This window comes from Theobroma cacao, chromosome 4, assembly GCF_000208745.1.
Source record: "Theobroma cacao cultivar B97-61/B2 chromosome 4, Criollo_cocoa_genome_V2, whole genome shotgun sequence".
Classification (NCBI taxonomy): domain Eukaryota; kingdom Viridiplantae; phylum Streptophyta; class Magnoliopsida; order Malvales; family Malvaceae; genus Theobroma; species Theobroma cacao.
This window is the reverse complement of record NC_030853.1, coordinates 4,550,770-4,565,324: the sequence shown is the minus strand read 5'-3', so window position 1 is coordinate 4,565,324 and position 14,555 is coordinate 4,550,770. Positions and strand designations below refer to the sequence as shown.

The window sequence follows — 14,555 nt, the reverse complement described above, 5'->3', positions numbered from 1 at the left end:
GAGAATGATTTTGGCAGGAGCCAAGTTTTGTGAGATATATAAGCCATGTTGATTAATTGAGTAAACTGAATATTCATGTTATGAAACATATATTGGAAAAGAATATTTTAATTCGTCTCCATTTACTCGCCTTTAGATAGTTTAGATGGTGTATATTTACTCACTGAGATTTTATAATCTCACCACCCTCCTTTCCCCACATTTCAGACTCGGGATAGCCGGTAGATAGCCGATTGCATCAAGGACTTTAGTTAGCCTTGTATCGACAAAATTGTAGGTTCACAGACTCGCACCTTATTGGTTAGTTGGAGGCCCACGTGTCACTGTAAAAGAAATTTTATACTTCAGTTATCTGATTTAAAATATGTATGAACATATTTAGCTTTTACACCATGTTTTTGGTAGGTTTCAGTATTTTCGAAGAAAAATGACGAAAATGCCCCTGTGAGCCAAAAAAAAAATATTTTATTGTTTTGATTTGGAAATGACTCGTAATCCTTCGAATTACGATATTTGATAACTATTGCTCATCAGGAAAGTGCGAAAGCTGATACGAGAGCCTTGCGAGGTTTCGATCAACATTCGGGGTGAAGAATGTCTGTCAAAGCTTCGCGGCAGTTGTCACAGGCTTAATGGGAGTTCCGAGTCGTGACAATAATAGACTATGGAACCTTGTCCCAACATTTCATGAATCATACCAATACAAAGAATACGCATCATATCCATTAATTAAAATAAACCACATCATTAAAATTCATCAAATAACATTTGTGATGGAATAACCCTCGTCAACCATGGGCCTTATGGTATAACTCTTGATCGGCATGAGTGTGTGCAAATGGAGAAATGGAATCACTGCCTCACTACTTTATCTCTTTAAGAGATGGTAATGGAAGATCCTTTACTATCTCATGATAACATTGGAATGGAATCATCGCCTCATTCCTTTTCTCAATAAGGTGGTCTTAGAAAAAGAAACTGGAGATATAATAGCTAAGAGGGGGTGAATTGGTTATGATATGAAGTTTTCACCTTTCGTTGAAATAAGGTTAAAGATTAAAACTTTAAGCACAAAACTTGAAGAACAATCAATATAAAAGTAAATGAACAAGATATGTAGCATGTAATGTATAGGGAAAAGATAGAAAAAACTCAGCCATAATTTTTATAAATTTTGACCTTTCGATGCCTATGTCCTCCCTCTTGATATTACAAGAAGTTTGAATCAACTATCTGATAACTCTATGTTATAGAGTTATTTTTTCACTTTTTGAGCATTAAAATTGGCTAAGTCTTTGAGTTTTGATTTGAATTTGTCTCTTTTAAGTAGTTTATTTTAAGTTTCATTTTAAGTGCATAGGTAGGTTGATTTTAGTTGATTAGGTTTCTTTTATTAAGAATAGTAATGTGTTTTCATTGCCTTTGAAGGTGCTTCAACAAACAAGATTGAATCAGAGCTAAAACTGAAGTTCGGATTCAACATAGAATGTTGGGTGCCGTGATCGTAAAAGAATAAGCACCACGATGCTGTGAAGAAAGTAAAGCATGGCCACAAAATAGAAAAGTTGGCATCGCGGCGCTAGAAGAAGTGAGGCCATGGTGCCAGAAAGAAGAAATGCAAAAAATATACAGAAAGTTTGGCATCACGGTTGCGGCACCGACATGACTTCTTTCTCAAGTATAAATTCTAGAAGTTGATTTTTAGTAAGATTTTAAAGCTTATTTAGATGCACTTTTAGAGTAATTGAAAGACATGTTTAAGTTAGGTCTTTCTGAAGAAAAAGTAGCCATCAAGCACTTAAGAAAACGAAGAAAAACTTTGGAAGGATGAAGATCAAAGACTTGACAAGCTTTAATTTTCTTTTCTACTTTGTTTTTCTTAGACTTTTCTTGATTTGTATTGATGGTTAAACTTCTTTGGATTATGTTTTTATTATTCATCACGAACTAAATTTCTTTATCGAGGATTGCAATTGTACTCAACACGTAGTTTGAATTTTTAATTTCTCTCTTGCTTATGAATGAATGGAATACGAGTTATTTATTCCAACATTGTGTTTAATGTTTTTGATTGCTTGATTACCAATTAGATTGATCTAGAAACCTAAATGCAACTTTGAAAAAGGAGTTTAATGTAGGCCATGGATGGAATAGCATAAGTTCAAATTCACTTAATTGATTGGTTACTTTGATTTACATATAGGATAGAATTATATCTATATATCTTATGTAGCCAAGATTAAAGCTTGAGCTTAATGATTTTGTTTTTAATTCAATTCTCATAGAAATATAGAGAATTGGTTAAGATAAATATTTTTATAAGAGCATCAGAAGAGACTTACAAATAATTAGAGAACTTTAGGTTAGTAACTTAATCCATTTAGTAAGTCAAAAGAGAGAGACACAATTCAGATGAAGTGTTGAGGTATATTGTCATCTTAGCCTTGTTTATTGATTAATTTTTCTTGTTAAGATTTGCTGTCAGCTTTTAGATTCAGTTTAGCTATTGTTTAGTTTTAGTTTTGCTTTTAGTTAATCACTTTATTTTGGTTATTTGAATAAGATTATGTTGTGATAATTTTAGCACTTAGAAAAAGTTGGTACGATTCTCGATGGGATTTAACACTCTATTTGCCATTATATTACTTGTTAACGATACATACACTTGCATGGTAAATCTGACAATTTTTGGTATCGTTGCTTGGGAATTGTTTTCCTACTCTTTGTTAATCTACTCTTTGTTAATATTAATACCAAACAATCTTAGTTTTAAATCAAACTTTGTTTTTCTTTATTTTTATGTACTTTCGGTTATTGTATGTGAAGAGTGAGAAGTCTAGAGATTGTTCCTTTTGATTCAGAAATCAAAAAGACTTTTCAAAGATGTAAGAGAGAAAATTCACAAACTTTAACTCACATTGAAACAATGGCTAAAAAACGACGAAAAGAGAACGAGTCTTTGAGGGAATATGTTGTTCATCTTGTCAAATGTCTTCACTCTAGCATCCGAAGACCTATCATAGAAGCTAATAGCTTTGGGATCAAACCAATAATTATTTAGATGATTCTGACTTTAGTACAATTTGGAGGACTACCCAATGTTAATCCAAATGCTCATATTATGAATTTTTTGGAGATTCACTGGTGATGCTATTAGATTGAGACTCTTTCCTTTTTCATTGAATGAAAAGGCAAAGAATTGGTTAAATTCACTTTCTCTTAGTTCCATTAGTACTTGGAATGATTTAGCTTAGAAGTTTTTAGCTAAATTCTTTCTGCCAGCTAAGATAGCAAAGATGCGAAACTGTATCACATCATTTATGCAGTTTGAATAAGAATCATTGTATGAGAGTGGGGAAAGATACAAGGATTTGCTTAGAAGGTGTCCTCATTATGGGTTACCTAAATGGCTACAAGTACAACCTTTTATAATGATTTGTTAGGTCTAATTAGAAACACTATTGATGCAGTAGCAAGTGGAGCATTGATAGGAAAATCTATTGATAGGCATATGATTTGTTGGAGAAAATGGCTTCTAATAATTATTAATGGCCATACGAGAGAGCGGTTATGATATCCCAAAGATTATTAATGGCCATACGAGAGAAAATGTCGTACGTATCACAAAGATAATATATAGATGAGTAGAGTGTTGATCCCACAGAGAATTGAATTAATCTTTACTGTTAACTACTAAAATTAACACACCTTAATTTTATCTAAACAGTTAAAATTAAAAAGAACAATTTAAATTAATAAACTAATAACAAAACCTAAAACTTAATCTAAAATCTATTAGCAAATTTACTTTATTAAATGTGAATGACTATCAGACCTAAGATTATGATATCCCTCAATACTTCATCTGATTATTATCTCTCCCTCTTAACTCAGTTTAATAGATTAAGTTGCTAACCTAGAGTCCTAAATTATTTACAAGTCTTTGTAGAGTTTTTAATAAAAATACCTCTCTCAATTAATTTACTATATGTCTATGCAAATTATATTGAATAAAGATTCATTAAGTTTGTGCTCTAATTTTGGCTACGTATGGCTTATAAGTGTATGTCTACCCTATATGCAAATCAAACCACCTAATCAACTAAGTGTATTCAATCATACGCTATTTTATTCAAGGTCTACCTAAATCTCCTTCATCAAGGTTTAACCTAGGTTTCCAATTCAATCTAATTGGTGATTAGGCAATTAAAAGCATTAAGAACAGAATAAAATAAACAACTTAAATCTATCAAATATAAATAAAAGAGAGATAAATAATTCAGACTATATATTGAGTTCAATCATAATCTTAGATTAAAAATTTAGTTCCCCATCAAGTTTAAACATTAAAAGCAAAACCAAGAAAATAAGAGAATAAAAGAAAATATATAAAAACTCAAGAATTGTATTCTTGATCTCCAAATCTCCTTGAATTCTGCAAATTCTTCTTAGCTTCAATGACTCTATGGCTTGACTCTCAACTGTTAATCAAGTGTTTCTTCCTTCCCCTTCAAGTCCTCTGAAAGGTTGTTTTTATAAGCTTTGAAGTTAGGCCAAGTTGGGTGAAGAAGGAAGTCAATTTTAGTTAGGATTTCCTCACCAAACTATGTAAGTCGCAGCCTTGCCCAATTAATTAATAGAAATCGTAATTGCCTTAGGACTGCTACAGTATGTCAACTTCGACAAGATTTTTGACTACTTTCCAGGCCGAACTGGGTGAAGTGATCAACATGAAAGTTGTAGCTTTATCTCTTCTCTTTTCAATGGTGAAATATTTGCTTCATTTGAAGCTCTGTAGAGAAAGTTATAGCCAAAATACCAAAATATATGCATTGGAAGTCTGCACCTCGAAATTTCTCTACTTCTTTTACTAAATTCTTCTTTCAAACACCTACAAAAGCACAAATAAATCAATAACAACCTATCTTAACCATATTAACACCAAATTAAGTATAAAATTAACCATGATTAGATTGACTCATCTAAAATAACTAATTTAAAATAATTAAATAAAATATATTAATTTCTATGCATTACTATTGAACTATGCCAAATTATTATAATGTTATCAAGTGGTGTCTAAGAGAGTTGCTATTATTCATGAGTTGGATGTAATTAATGCCTTGACTGCACAAGTAGCTACTTTAACTAAGAAATTCAATACTTTGGGAGTTTAGGCTATTTAGAGACCATGCATGACTTGCGAGCTGTGTGGAGAAAGACATTCTAGTGATCATTGCCTAGTTAATTTTGAATTAGTGCAGTTTGTTGGAAACTTCAATAAGCATCAAAACAATCCATATTCCAACAATTATAATTCTAGTTGGAGGAATCACCCTAACTTTTCATGAAGTAACAAGCAGGGATCTTTATCAGCAATAAAGTTAAATTTTGCTCTTAGATTTCAACCTCAAGATAGAGCTCATATGCTTGAGAAAAAGCCATCTATGGAAGAGTTATTCATGTACTACATGGAACAAATTGATTCTCTCATTCATAGTCAAGTAGCATCACTAAGGAATCTTTAGACACAAATAGGTCAACTTGCCAATACCATTAACAATAAGCCTCAAGGATCCTTACCAAATGACACTAAAGCCAATCCTAGAAGAGAAGGTGACGAGCATTGTAAGGCAATCACCCTTAGAAATGGAAAAAAGATAGATGGGAATAGCAAGCAAGTAGATTCTCTAGGTAAACCTGTTGAAAAAGAAATAGTGGTTGAAAATTCTGATGTACAAGCTCAAGAAAAAGAGGCTAAGTTTAACCCACCACCACCACCACCACTTTTTCCTCTACGTTTTTAGAAACAAAAGCTTGATAAACAATTCTAAAAGTTTCTAGAGGTATTTAAGAAGCTCTATATTAATAGTCCTTCTGTTAACGCTTTGGAACAAATGCCAACCTATGTTAATTTTCTGAAAGACATTCTAACTAAGAAGAAAAAATTGGATGAGTTTAGGACAGTTGCACTTATTGAGGAATGTAGTGCTATTATCCAGAATAAGTTTCCAACAAAGCTCAAGGATTTGAGTAGTTTCACCATTCCATGCACTATTGGCACTCTTATTCTTTATAGAAGTTGTAAGTGATTTAGGAGCAAGTATCAATCTTATGTGTTTTTCTATTTATCAAAAACTTGGTTTGAGGGAAATCAGGCCTATTATTGTGACCCTAGAACTTGTTGATCGATCTTTTACCTATCTAAGAGGTATTGTTGAAGATATGCTTAACAAAGTTGATAAGTTTATCTTTCTAGTAGACTTTATTGTACTTGACATGGAGGAAGATAGAGATATTCCAATTATTCTTGGGAGACCATTTTTATGTACTGCTAGAGTTCTCATTGATGTTGAGAAACGTGAAATTACATTGAGGGTTTAAGACCAAGCTGTAATATTTAATATTTTTAGAGCTTTGATGTTTCCTTTTGAATTTGAGGAATGCTTTGTACTGATTGTGGTAAGTAGTGTCACAAATGAAGTGTATAAAGAAAATTATCTAACTGATCCACTTGAAGCATTTTTAATTGCGACTTTTAAAAATGATGATGATGAATTTATTGAATGCTTGAATTTGTTAGATGTTCCACCACCATTTATAACTAACTTTTAATTTGAGTCTCTAGACATTCCAGTCTTTTTCCCAACCAAGCCTTTTATTGAAGAACCTTCTATCTTGGAACTCAAGCAATTACCAATGCATTTGAGGCATGCTTTTCTTGGTGACTCATCTATTCTTTTTGTTCTTATTTTTTCTTCTCTTACTAATGTGTAGGAAGATAAGCTCTTATGAGTGCTCAGGGAGTATAAGGAGGCACTAAGATGGACCATTGCAAACATAAAAGGAATTAGTCCATCTTTATGCATGCACAAGATCCTTCTTATGGACAACCATAAAGCCACCATTGAGCATCAATGTAGACTTAATCTTATCATGAAAGAAGTGGTCAAGACAGAGATCATTAAGTGGTTGGATGCAGGTATATTGTATCCTATTTTAGGTAGTTCATGGGTGAGTCTAGTCGAATGTGTGCCAAAGAAAGGAGGGATGACTATAGTTGCTAATACCAACAATGAGCTTATTCCTACTAAAACAATGATTGGTTGGGGGTTTGCATGGATTATTGAAAGCTTAATAAGGCCACTAGGAAAAATCACTTTCTTTTACTATTCATTGATTAAATGCTTGATAGATTAGTTGGTAAGGAATTTTATTACTCATTGGATGGATATTCTAGATATAATCAAATTGCCAAAGCCTCTGAAGATCAAGAAAAGACCACTTACACATGCCCATATGAAACTTTTGCTTTTTGGAAGATGCCATTCAGACTTTGTAATGCCCTTACTACATTTTAGAGATGCATGATGACCATTTTTTCTGACATGGTGAAACAATGTCTTGAGGAATTTATGGATGATTTTTTAGGTTTTGGTGATACTTTTGATTATTGTCTTTTTAATCTTACTAGAGTCCTTAAGAAATGTAAAGAAACAAACTTAGTGTTGAATAGGGAAAAATTCCACTTCATGGTGCAAGATGATAACTCTATTATACAGAGTTATTTTGACACATTTTTGAGGCTTAAATAGCTAAGTTTTTTAGATTTTAGGTTTAAATTTGATTAATTTAGGTGTTTTTCATAGTTGAGTTAGATTACATGTTGATTATTTTGATTTAAGTTATTTTAGTTTAATTTTATGTTATTTTGTTTGAAATTACTTTAAGAATAGTTATTGCTAATTTCTCTTATTACTTTTGTAGGAAATTTGATGAAAAAGGCTCATTTGATGAAAATCTGTGCAAGTATGGTGATGGCTTCATTTGCATATGCTGTAATATTTTGTGGTACTTGGCTACATGAGTCCAATTGATCCGATTCTTGGACCCTTGGAGAGCTGAGAGGAAAGGCTTCAACTTTAATGTTTACCATTTCACCCAATTATGATCGAAAGATGGTTGAAATCCTTGTCAAAGTGGAAACATTACACCAGGCGAGTAAAGTCAAAACAGAGAAGTGAGAGTAATGGCTCTGGGTGTTGAGAGCCACGACGCTAAAGAGGAATATATCATGAGTAACATTCCAATGAGGGGAGAGTTGTGGCTTTCACTATTGAGAGCTACAACACTCAAGGAGTTTTCCAAAAATAAAAATCTTACGAGATATTGGAAGTTAAGACTTTTAGAGGCTATTTAAGAGGCATTTTTAGAGGTTTCTTGAGGAAGACAACGAGCAACTATTCTAAAGAAAAGGAGCTAAAAGGAAAGTAAGAAAGTAAGAGAATTTGATAGAGAATCAAGATCAAAAGCTTCAATCATTAGTTTTTTTTCTTTACTTTTATGTTTCTCTTACTTTCTTTGACTTGGATTAATGGCTAATTTTTTTGGATGTTGTTTTATTTAGATTTTATGAACTAATTTTCTTTTCTAGGATTGTTGATAACTTTATTATATGGAATTATCTTGCCATATTTTGAGTGATAAAATGGCTAAGTCTTTGAGTTTAGGCAAAGTTGTAAGTAGTTTTTTTTGTTTTTCTTTAATTAGTTAACTCATGATTGAGCTAGTTTATTTCAAGTTATTTTAGTTCTTTTGTATAGTAAAAAAGCCTATTTTTAGCTATGGCTGATTTAGTTCCTATCCTTTCAAGGTCCTCAAAAGGGTCAAGTGGCAAGGAATTGCATAAGTTGGCCAGTGTAGACTTCACCAAACATTTAGTGATATTTCAGACATAACTCAAGCTACAAAAGTCCAATCAATGTGATTCTTAGACCATTGGAAAGCTAAGAGGAAGGGATATAACTTTCATGTTTATCACCTTTCACAATTCTGATTTGAGCATGGTTAAAATTGCATTAGAAGTAGCCTAATCGCAGCAGCTTTGCACTAGGTAGCTTGAAGGAAAAAAGCATGGAAACAACAAGCACAACACTTCAGCACTATCCAGCACTGCAAACACTGCATTTGGTAGTGAACTTAGTGCTGCAATGCTAAACCTCTAGTGTTGTAACGCCAAGTTAAGCAATGTGGAGCCTTCGATTTTCCATATCAGAGGGTCACTTTTAAAGGTTATGAAAGAGAGTTTTTTTTTTTAAGGAAAAGAAAGGGGGGAAGATTTGGGGTAACTTTTCATGGGAGAGAGAAAAAGTGAGGGATTTGGTCTACACAAAAGAGGAAAAGGGAGAAGAAAAGTGAAGGATTATCTTGGAAGCTGTATCATCCACGTCAGCTTACTTTTCTCACACTAGTTCCATCTTCTTCTTTCTCTTTTTATTGTAGAAATAAACATTTTTCTGAAAATATTGGGTTTTGTATTAAATATGTTGAACTAAATTTCTATTCCTAGGATTGTGGTTAATCTCTACTTGTAGTTTGGATACTTTAATTTCTTTTTACTCAATATTAATTGGTATGGTGTTCTTTATTTCAAATAAATGCTTATTACTTTTAATTGCTTGATCAACAATTAGATTGAGTTCGATCTCTAAATGCAACTTGACAAAAGGAATTTAGAATAGACCTAGGATTTGAATAGTATGTGTTCACTTCACTTAGAGCATAGGTGATTTGATTAGTATTTAGGATAGAAATATACCTAAATACCATATGCAGCCAAGATTAGGGTATAAGCTTAGTGAACTTACCTTAATTAATCTACATAGATATATGGAAAATTAGTTAAGATAAATATGTTTGTAATATCTTGACAAAGAATTATAGATACATTAGAATTCTAGGCTAGTAACCAACCTATTGATATAAGTATAAGGAATGAAATTAAATCCAATTGAAAAGTAAAGTACTTCCACTGTCCTAGGCACCATTTTAGTGAACTTCTAGAAATTCCTTAGCATTAATTCATTAGTTTAGCTTGTTCCTTTAATTTCAGTTTTAATTAATTTTTAAAATTAGATTTACTTGGACATGATTAAGGTGATAAATTTAGTAATTAACAAGAGTTTGGATACAATTCCCTATGGAAATGATACTTACTTACTATTATACTACTTGTGTGACACGTACACTTGCGTGTATGTAGAACTAGCAACAAGTTTTTGGCACTGTTAGCAAGGAGTTGTTTTCTATTCCTTTGCTGATATTAATACCAAGCACGCTAGTCTTAATTCAAGCTTTATTTTTCTTTGTTTTTAGATACATAAAACCATCATTATATGAGAAAAGTGTGAAGTTTGGAATGGGTTTTGCATGATCCAGAAATAGGGGAAACTTTTCAAAGATTACTAAGACAAAATCCCCAAGAAGGTGAGCAAGTTGAAAACATGGTTGAAAATCAAAAGAAACAAAATATGTAGGAGCATGTAGTAGCAGATAATAAACCCTTGAGAGATTATGCAGTCTATTGGTATAAGGTCTTTATTCAAGTATTCGGAGGTCGGCAATTCAAGTTAGCAACTTCGAGATTCAGCCGACTATTATCCAAAAGATACAAACATTAGTTTAATTTGGAGGCCTGCCCAACGATGACCTTAATGCTCATATTGCTAACTTTTTGGAGATTTGCGACACATTCAAGCATAATGGGTTCACCGATGATGCTATACAACTAAGGTTGTTTCCTTTCTCATTACGGGAAAAGGTAAAAGTTTGGTTGAGCTTTCTTCCCACCAGCTCTATCACTACTTGTGATGACCTTGCACAAAGGTTTCTAGCCAAGTTCTTTACTCTCGCGAAGACTGCAAAGATGAGGAATGACATCACTTCTTTCATGCAGTTGGATTCTGAGTCTTTATACGAAGCATGAGAGAGGGTACAAGGACTTGCTCTAACGATGTCCACACCATGGCCTCCCTAAGTGGTTGCAAGTTCAAGCCTTCAGCAATAGGCTACTTGTAATGACCCAATTTTTAGGCCATGACAAGCGCATGGGCCCAACGGGCATAGCCCACCAAGCCCAAGCAAGCCTATTATATAATCTTGCTCAACATTCCATCAACTATTCTTAAGTCACCTTTCATAAGTCCAACTTATAATCACTTTAATAATGGGATATAGCAATAAAGAATTTCATTAATATAAACCCAAAATGATGTTAACATTTCAACTCATGGTGGCTTTAACAGTTAAAATATACATATTTTGTCTAAGACACGTATCTTAGTACTTTACATCACATGAACGTATTCATAAAACAAAATGACTCTTGACTTTTAGTGGAGTGACCACAGTGAAGGTGCGGCTACTAAATGCCAAAATACCTACCAAGGAGATGAAACTACGTGGACACCTCGAGCTAGGTTTCAACTGCCTCTTGATCTAAATACGTGAAGTTAAAAACAGTGAGTACAAACTCAGTGAGTGAACATAAGAAGGGAACAAGCAATCGATAGGAAGAATTTGAAAATCATGATGCACTTGTTTCAAAAACAAAGCAATTGATTTAATTTCATACTAAAAACCCCTCCTTTCAAACTTTGGTTAATAACCTCATAGTGTTGAAAAAACCCATGATCAATCCATGAAGTTAAATGGGTGAAAAATATGTCAAAATCAAGCAAGGTAGCAAGCAACGCAACAAGTTTCTCACTGCAGTGAGAAATAATGTTAATTTGTATGTGTTTTAGTTTTTCTAGCATATCTCCCACTACAGAAATCCAATTGACCTGATTTTTAGACCATTAGAAAGATAAGAGGTAGGGATACAACTCTTATGTTTATCATTTTTCCTAGTTCGGACGGGAAGGTGGTCAAACTCTTCATCAAAATGAAAGTACTGCACCAAAACCTGAGAGTTTCTCCCTGCAGCGAGTTATTGGCGGCCAAAACAGAATGTTTCTCGCTGCATTGAGAAGCAGAGCACCTAAATGTAAAAAGGACCTCCTTTGCACTAAAAATCCATTTGGTGCTGCAATAAAATCAATTTGCAAGAAAATGGGAAATTTCTCAAGGTTCATCATGCCAATTTCAACACGCCATACAATCACATTTTGCAATCACACACATTCTATCACATATCTATAGATATAATCATATATAACACCTACACCACCCCGCCTTCCTTAGCTTTTGTGCACTCCCTACATGCACAAGGCAATACAACCATATGTGCACTCTTTACTCGCACATTTCAATGTCATCATGTGTGCACTCCCTACTCGCACACCTTATTATCATCATACAACATTATTTATCATTGCATAACATACATTCAAATATGTATACCAACACAATATAGGAGCACATGAATTCATCCTCTTTACACATTTCACACCTTTTACAACATCAAAGCATTTATTAAGGGCTTGTTCCCATACACCCATTTTTAATGAAAAGTTGGATAAAATCATGCAAATAATTCATCTCAACACAATTTTATTTTCCAAAACAATTTTGAAATGCAAGTTTACTCATCGTTATTGTTGAACCTCTAATCCACTATAACCTCCACTAATGGTTCAAATGGGGCTGTGGGGCCTCGTTGGAACCTATCACGCATAAAAACATCACAACCAATCCAATTTATATTAATATCACTCCAAAAGCTAGTTTCTAATTCAAGTTCTACTAGTCATTCCTAATTGGCTTCTAACTATATCAAATGGCTATTCCTTGCACTACTCTAATCACACTAAAAATGAATAAACAACCTCCACAATAAAACAGCTCATAATCCCAATTACTAGCCATTATCAACAACTTAAAACTAAGCCTAGTTCATCACTCACCTTAGGGTTTCTTTGTAGTTGAATTCTCTTCCAATAGCTTCCAAACAAATGTGAAAGTCTCTCTCTCTCTCTCTCTCTCTCTAGAACATCCAGCTAGTGAGAGAGTGTAATAAGGAAAGGTTTTTGAGGATTTTATGGTGAAAAAGCAAAGGAGCACAAAGAACTTTGTGGAAGGGTGCACAAAAACATGAAAATCGGGGTTAACTCAAGGAAATATATGGAAGTTTCAAAGCAAGCTTCCATTAGGGGTGCAAAAACGTGGGAAAGGAGGAAGAAGAAGAAAAGTGCTGGAAATTTGAAGAACCTCCTAGAAACTTAGATATTTATGCTTTATGTTTGTCATTTTCTCATGAAATTACTAAAATGCCCTTAACAAAGTCATTTTGTCTTTCCATTGCCTTTATACAATCTTTTTACTTCTTTGACACTTTTACAAGGTCCATAAGGGTTTAGAAATGCTTGGGTTCATGAAAACTTAAAAATTTCAACTTGAGATGCAAAATGACCGTTTTACCCCTATTGTGAAAATTATCGTTATTTCTATCTTCTTCATTACCTTACCCTCATTCATTCCTTAGGCCTACTTGGACCTTAATAACATTAGAATACTACTTTCAGGGGCTCACCAAGAGAAATGATGAAATTACCCCTTATCCGTATTATCGCGTCTACTTCTAGTTACGGGTCTCTAGAGGTCGAGATCTCACATTCTCCCCCACTAAAAGAAATTCGGTCCTCAATCTTAAATCCAAATATAAGGTAGCTTACCTCTATACATTAAAGAGGTGTGGATACTTTGCCCGCATCTCGTCTTCGGTTTCCCACGTTACCTCTTCACTAGTATGGTTTCGCCATAACACTTTCACTGAGGCTACATCCTTTGAACGGAGCTTTTTGACTTGCCGATCAAGGATAGCTACCGGTTGCTCCTTATAGGTCAAATCATCTTTTAATTGGATGGTCTCATACCGTATTACATGAGATGGATCCGGGTTATACTTCCTAAGCATTGACACATGAAACACGGGGTGAATATTTGAAAGGCCTGGCGATAATGCTAACCGATATGCTACTGGTCCAACCCTTTCTAAGATCTCGAAGGGTCCTATATACTGAGGGCTCAATTTTCCTTTCTTGTCGAACCTCATTACCCCTTTTGTTGGTTAGACCTTCAAAAATACATGATCCTCTACCTGAAACTCCACGTCTCTCTGTCTATTATTAGCATATGATTTCTGTCTACTTTGTGCTGACAACATCTTCTGTCAAATCATATGTATCTTCTCGGTGGGGTCATGCACCAACTTAGGCCCCAAGAGTTTCCTTTTTCCCACCTTTAGCCATCCAATGGGTGACCTACATCTCCATCCATATAATGCTTCAAATGGTGCCATTTTGGATACTAGTTTGGAAACTGTTGTTGTAGGCAAACTCCACTAAGGGTAGATATCGATCCCACTTGACCCCAAGGTTTATCACACAAGCCCTCAACATATCTTCCAATGTTTGTATCGTTCGTTCAGACTGGCCATCGGTTTACGAGTGGAAAGCTGTGCTAAAATCCCATTTAGTGCCTAACGCTTTCTGTAACTTTTCCCAAAACCTAATGGTGAATTGTGGCCCCCTATCAGATACTATAGAAACGGGAATGTTATGCAGCCGTATTATCTCGTCTACATAAAGCTGGGTGTACTGGGCGGTCTTGTATGTAGTTTTAACCGAAAGAAAATGAGCTGATTTCGTTAATCGATCCACTACGACCCAGATCGAGTCATAGCCCCCACTAGTTTGAGGCAAACCCGTTACAAAGTCCATTGCAATATGCTCCCACTTCCATTCGAGCACTAGTAATGGCTGTAGTAGTCCCGC

At 34.1% G+C, this 14,555-nt stretch overlaps 1 protein-coding gene across 1 annotated transcript; it reads right to left on the bottom strand.

Annotated features, from left to right (window-relative positions):
* LOC108661549 lies at positions 13,457-13,834 on the bottom strand. Its single transcript, XM_018118979.1, has one exon. It carries the CDS (start codon positions 13,832-13,834, stop codon positions 13,457-13,459), a length of 378 nt encoding a protein of 125 aa, XP_017974468.1.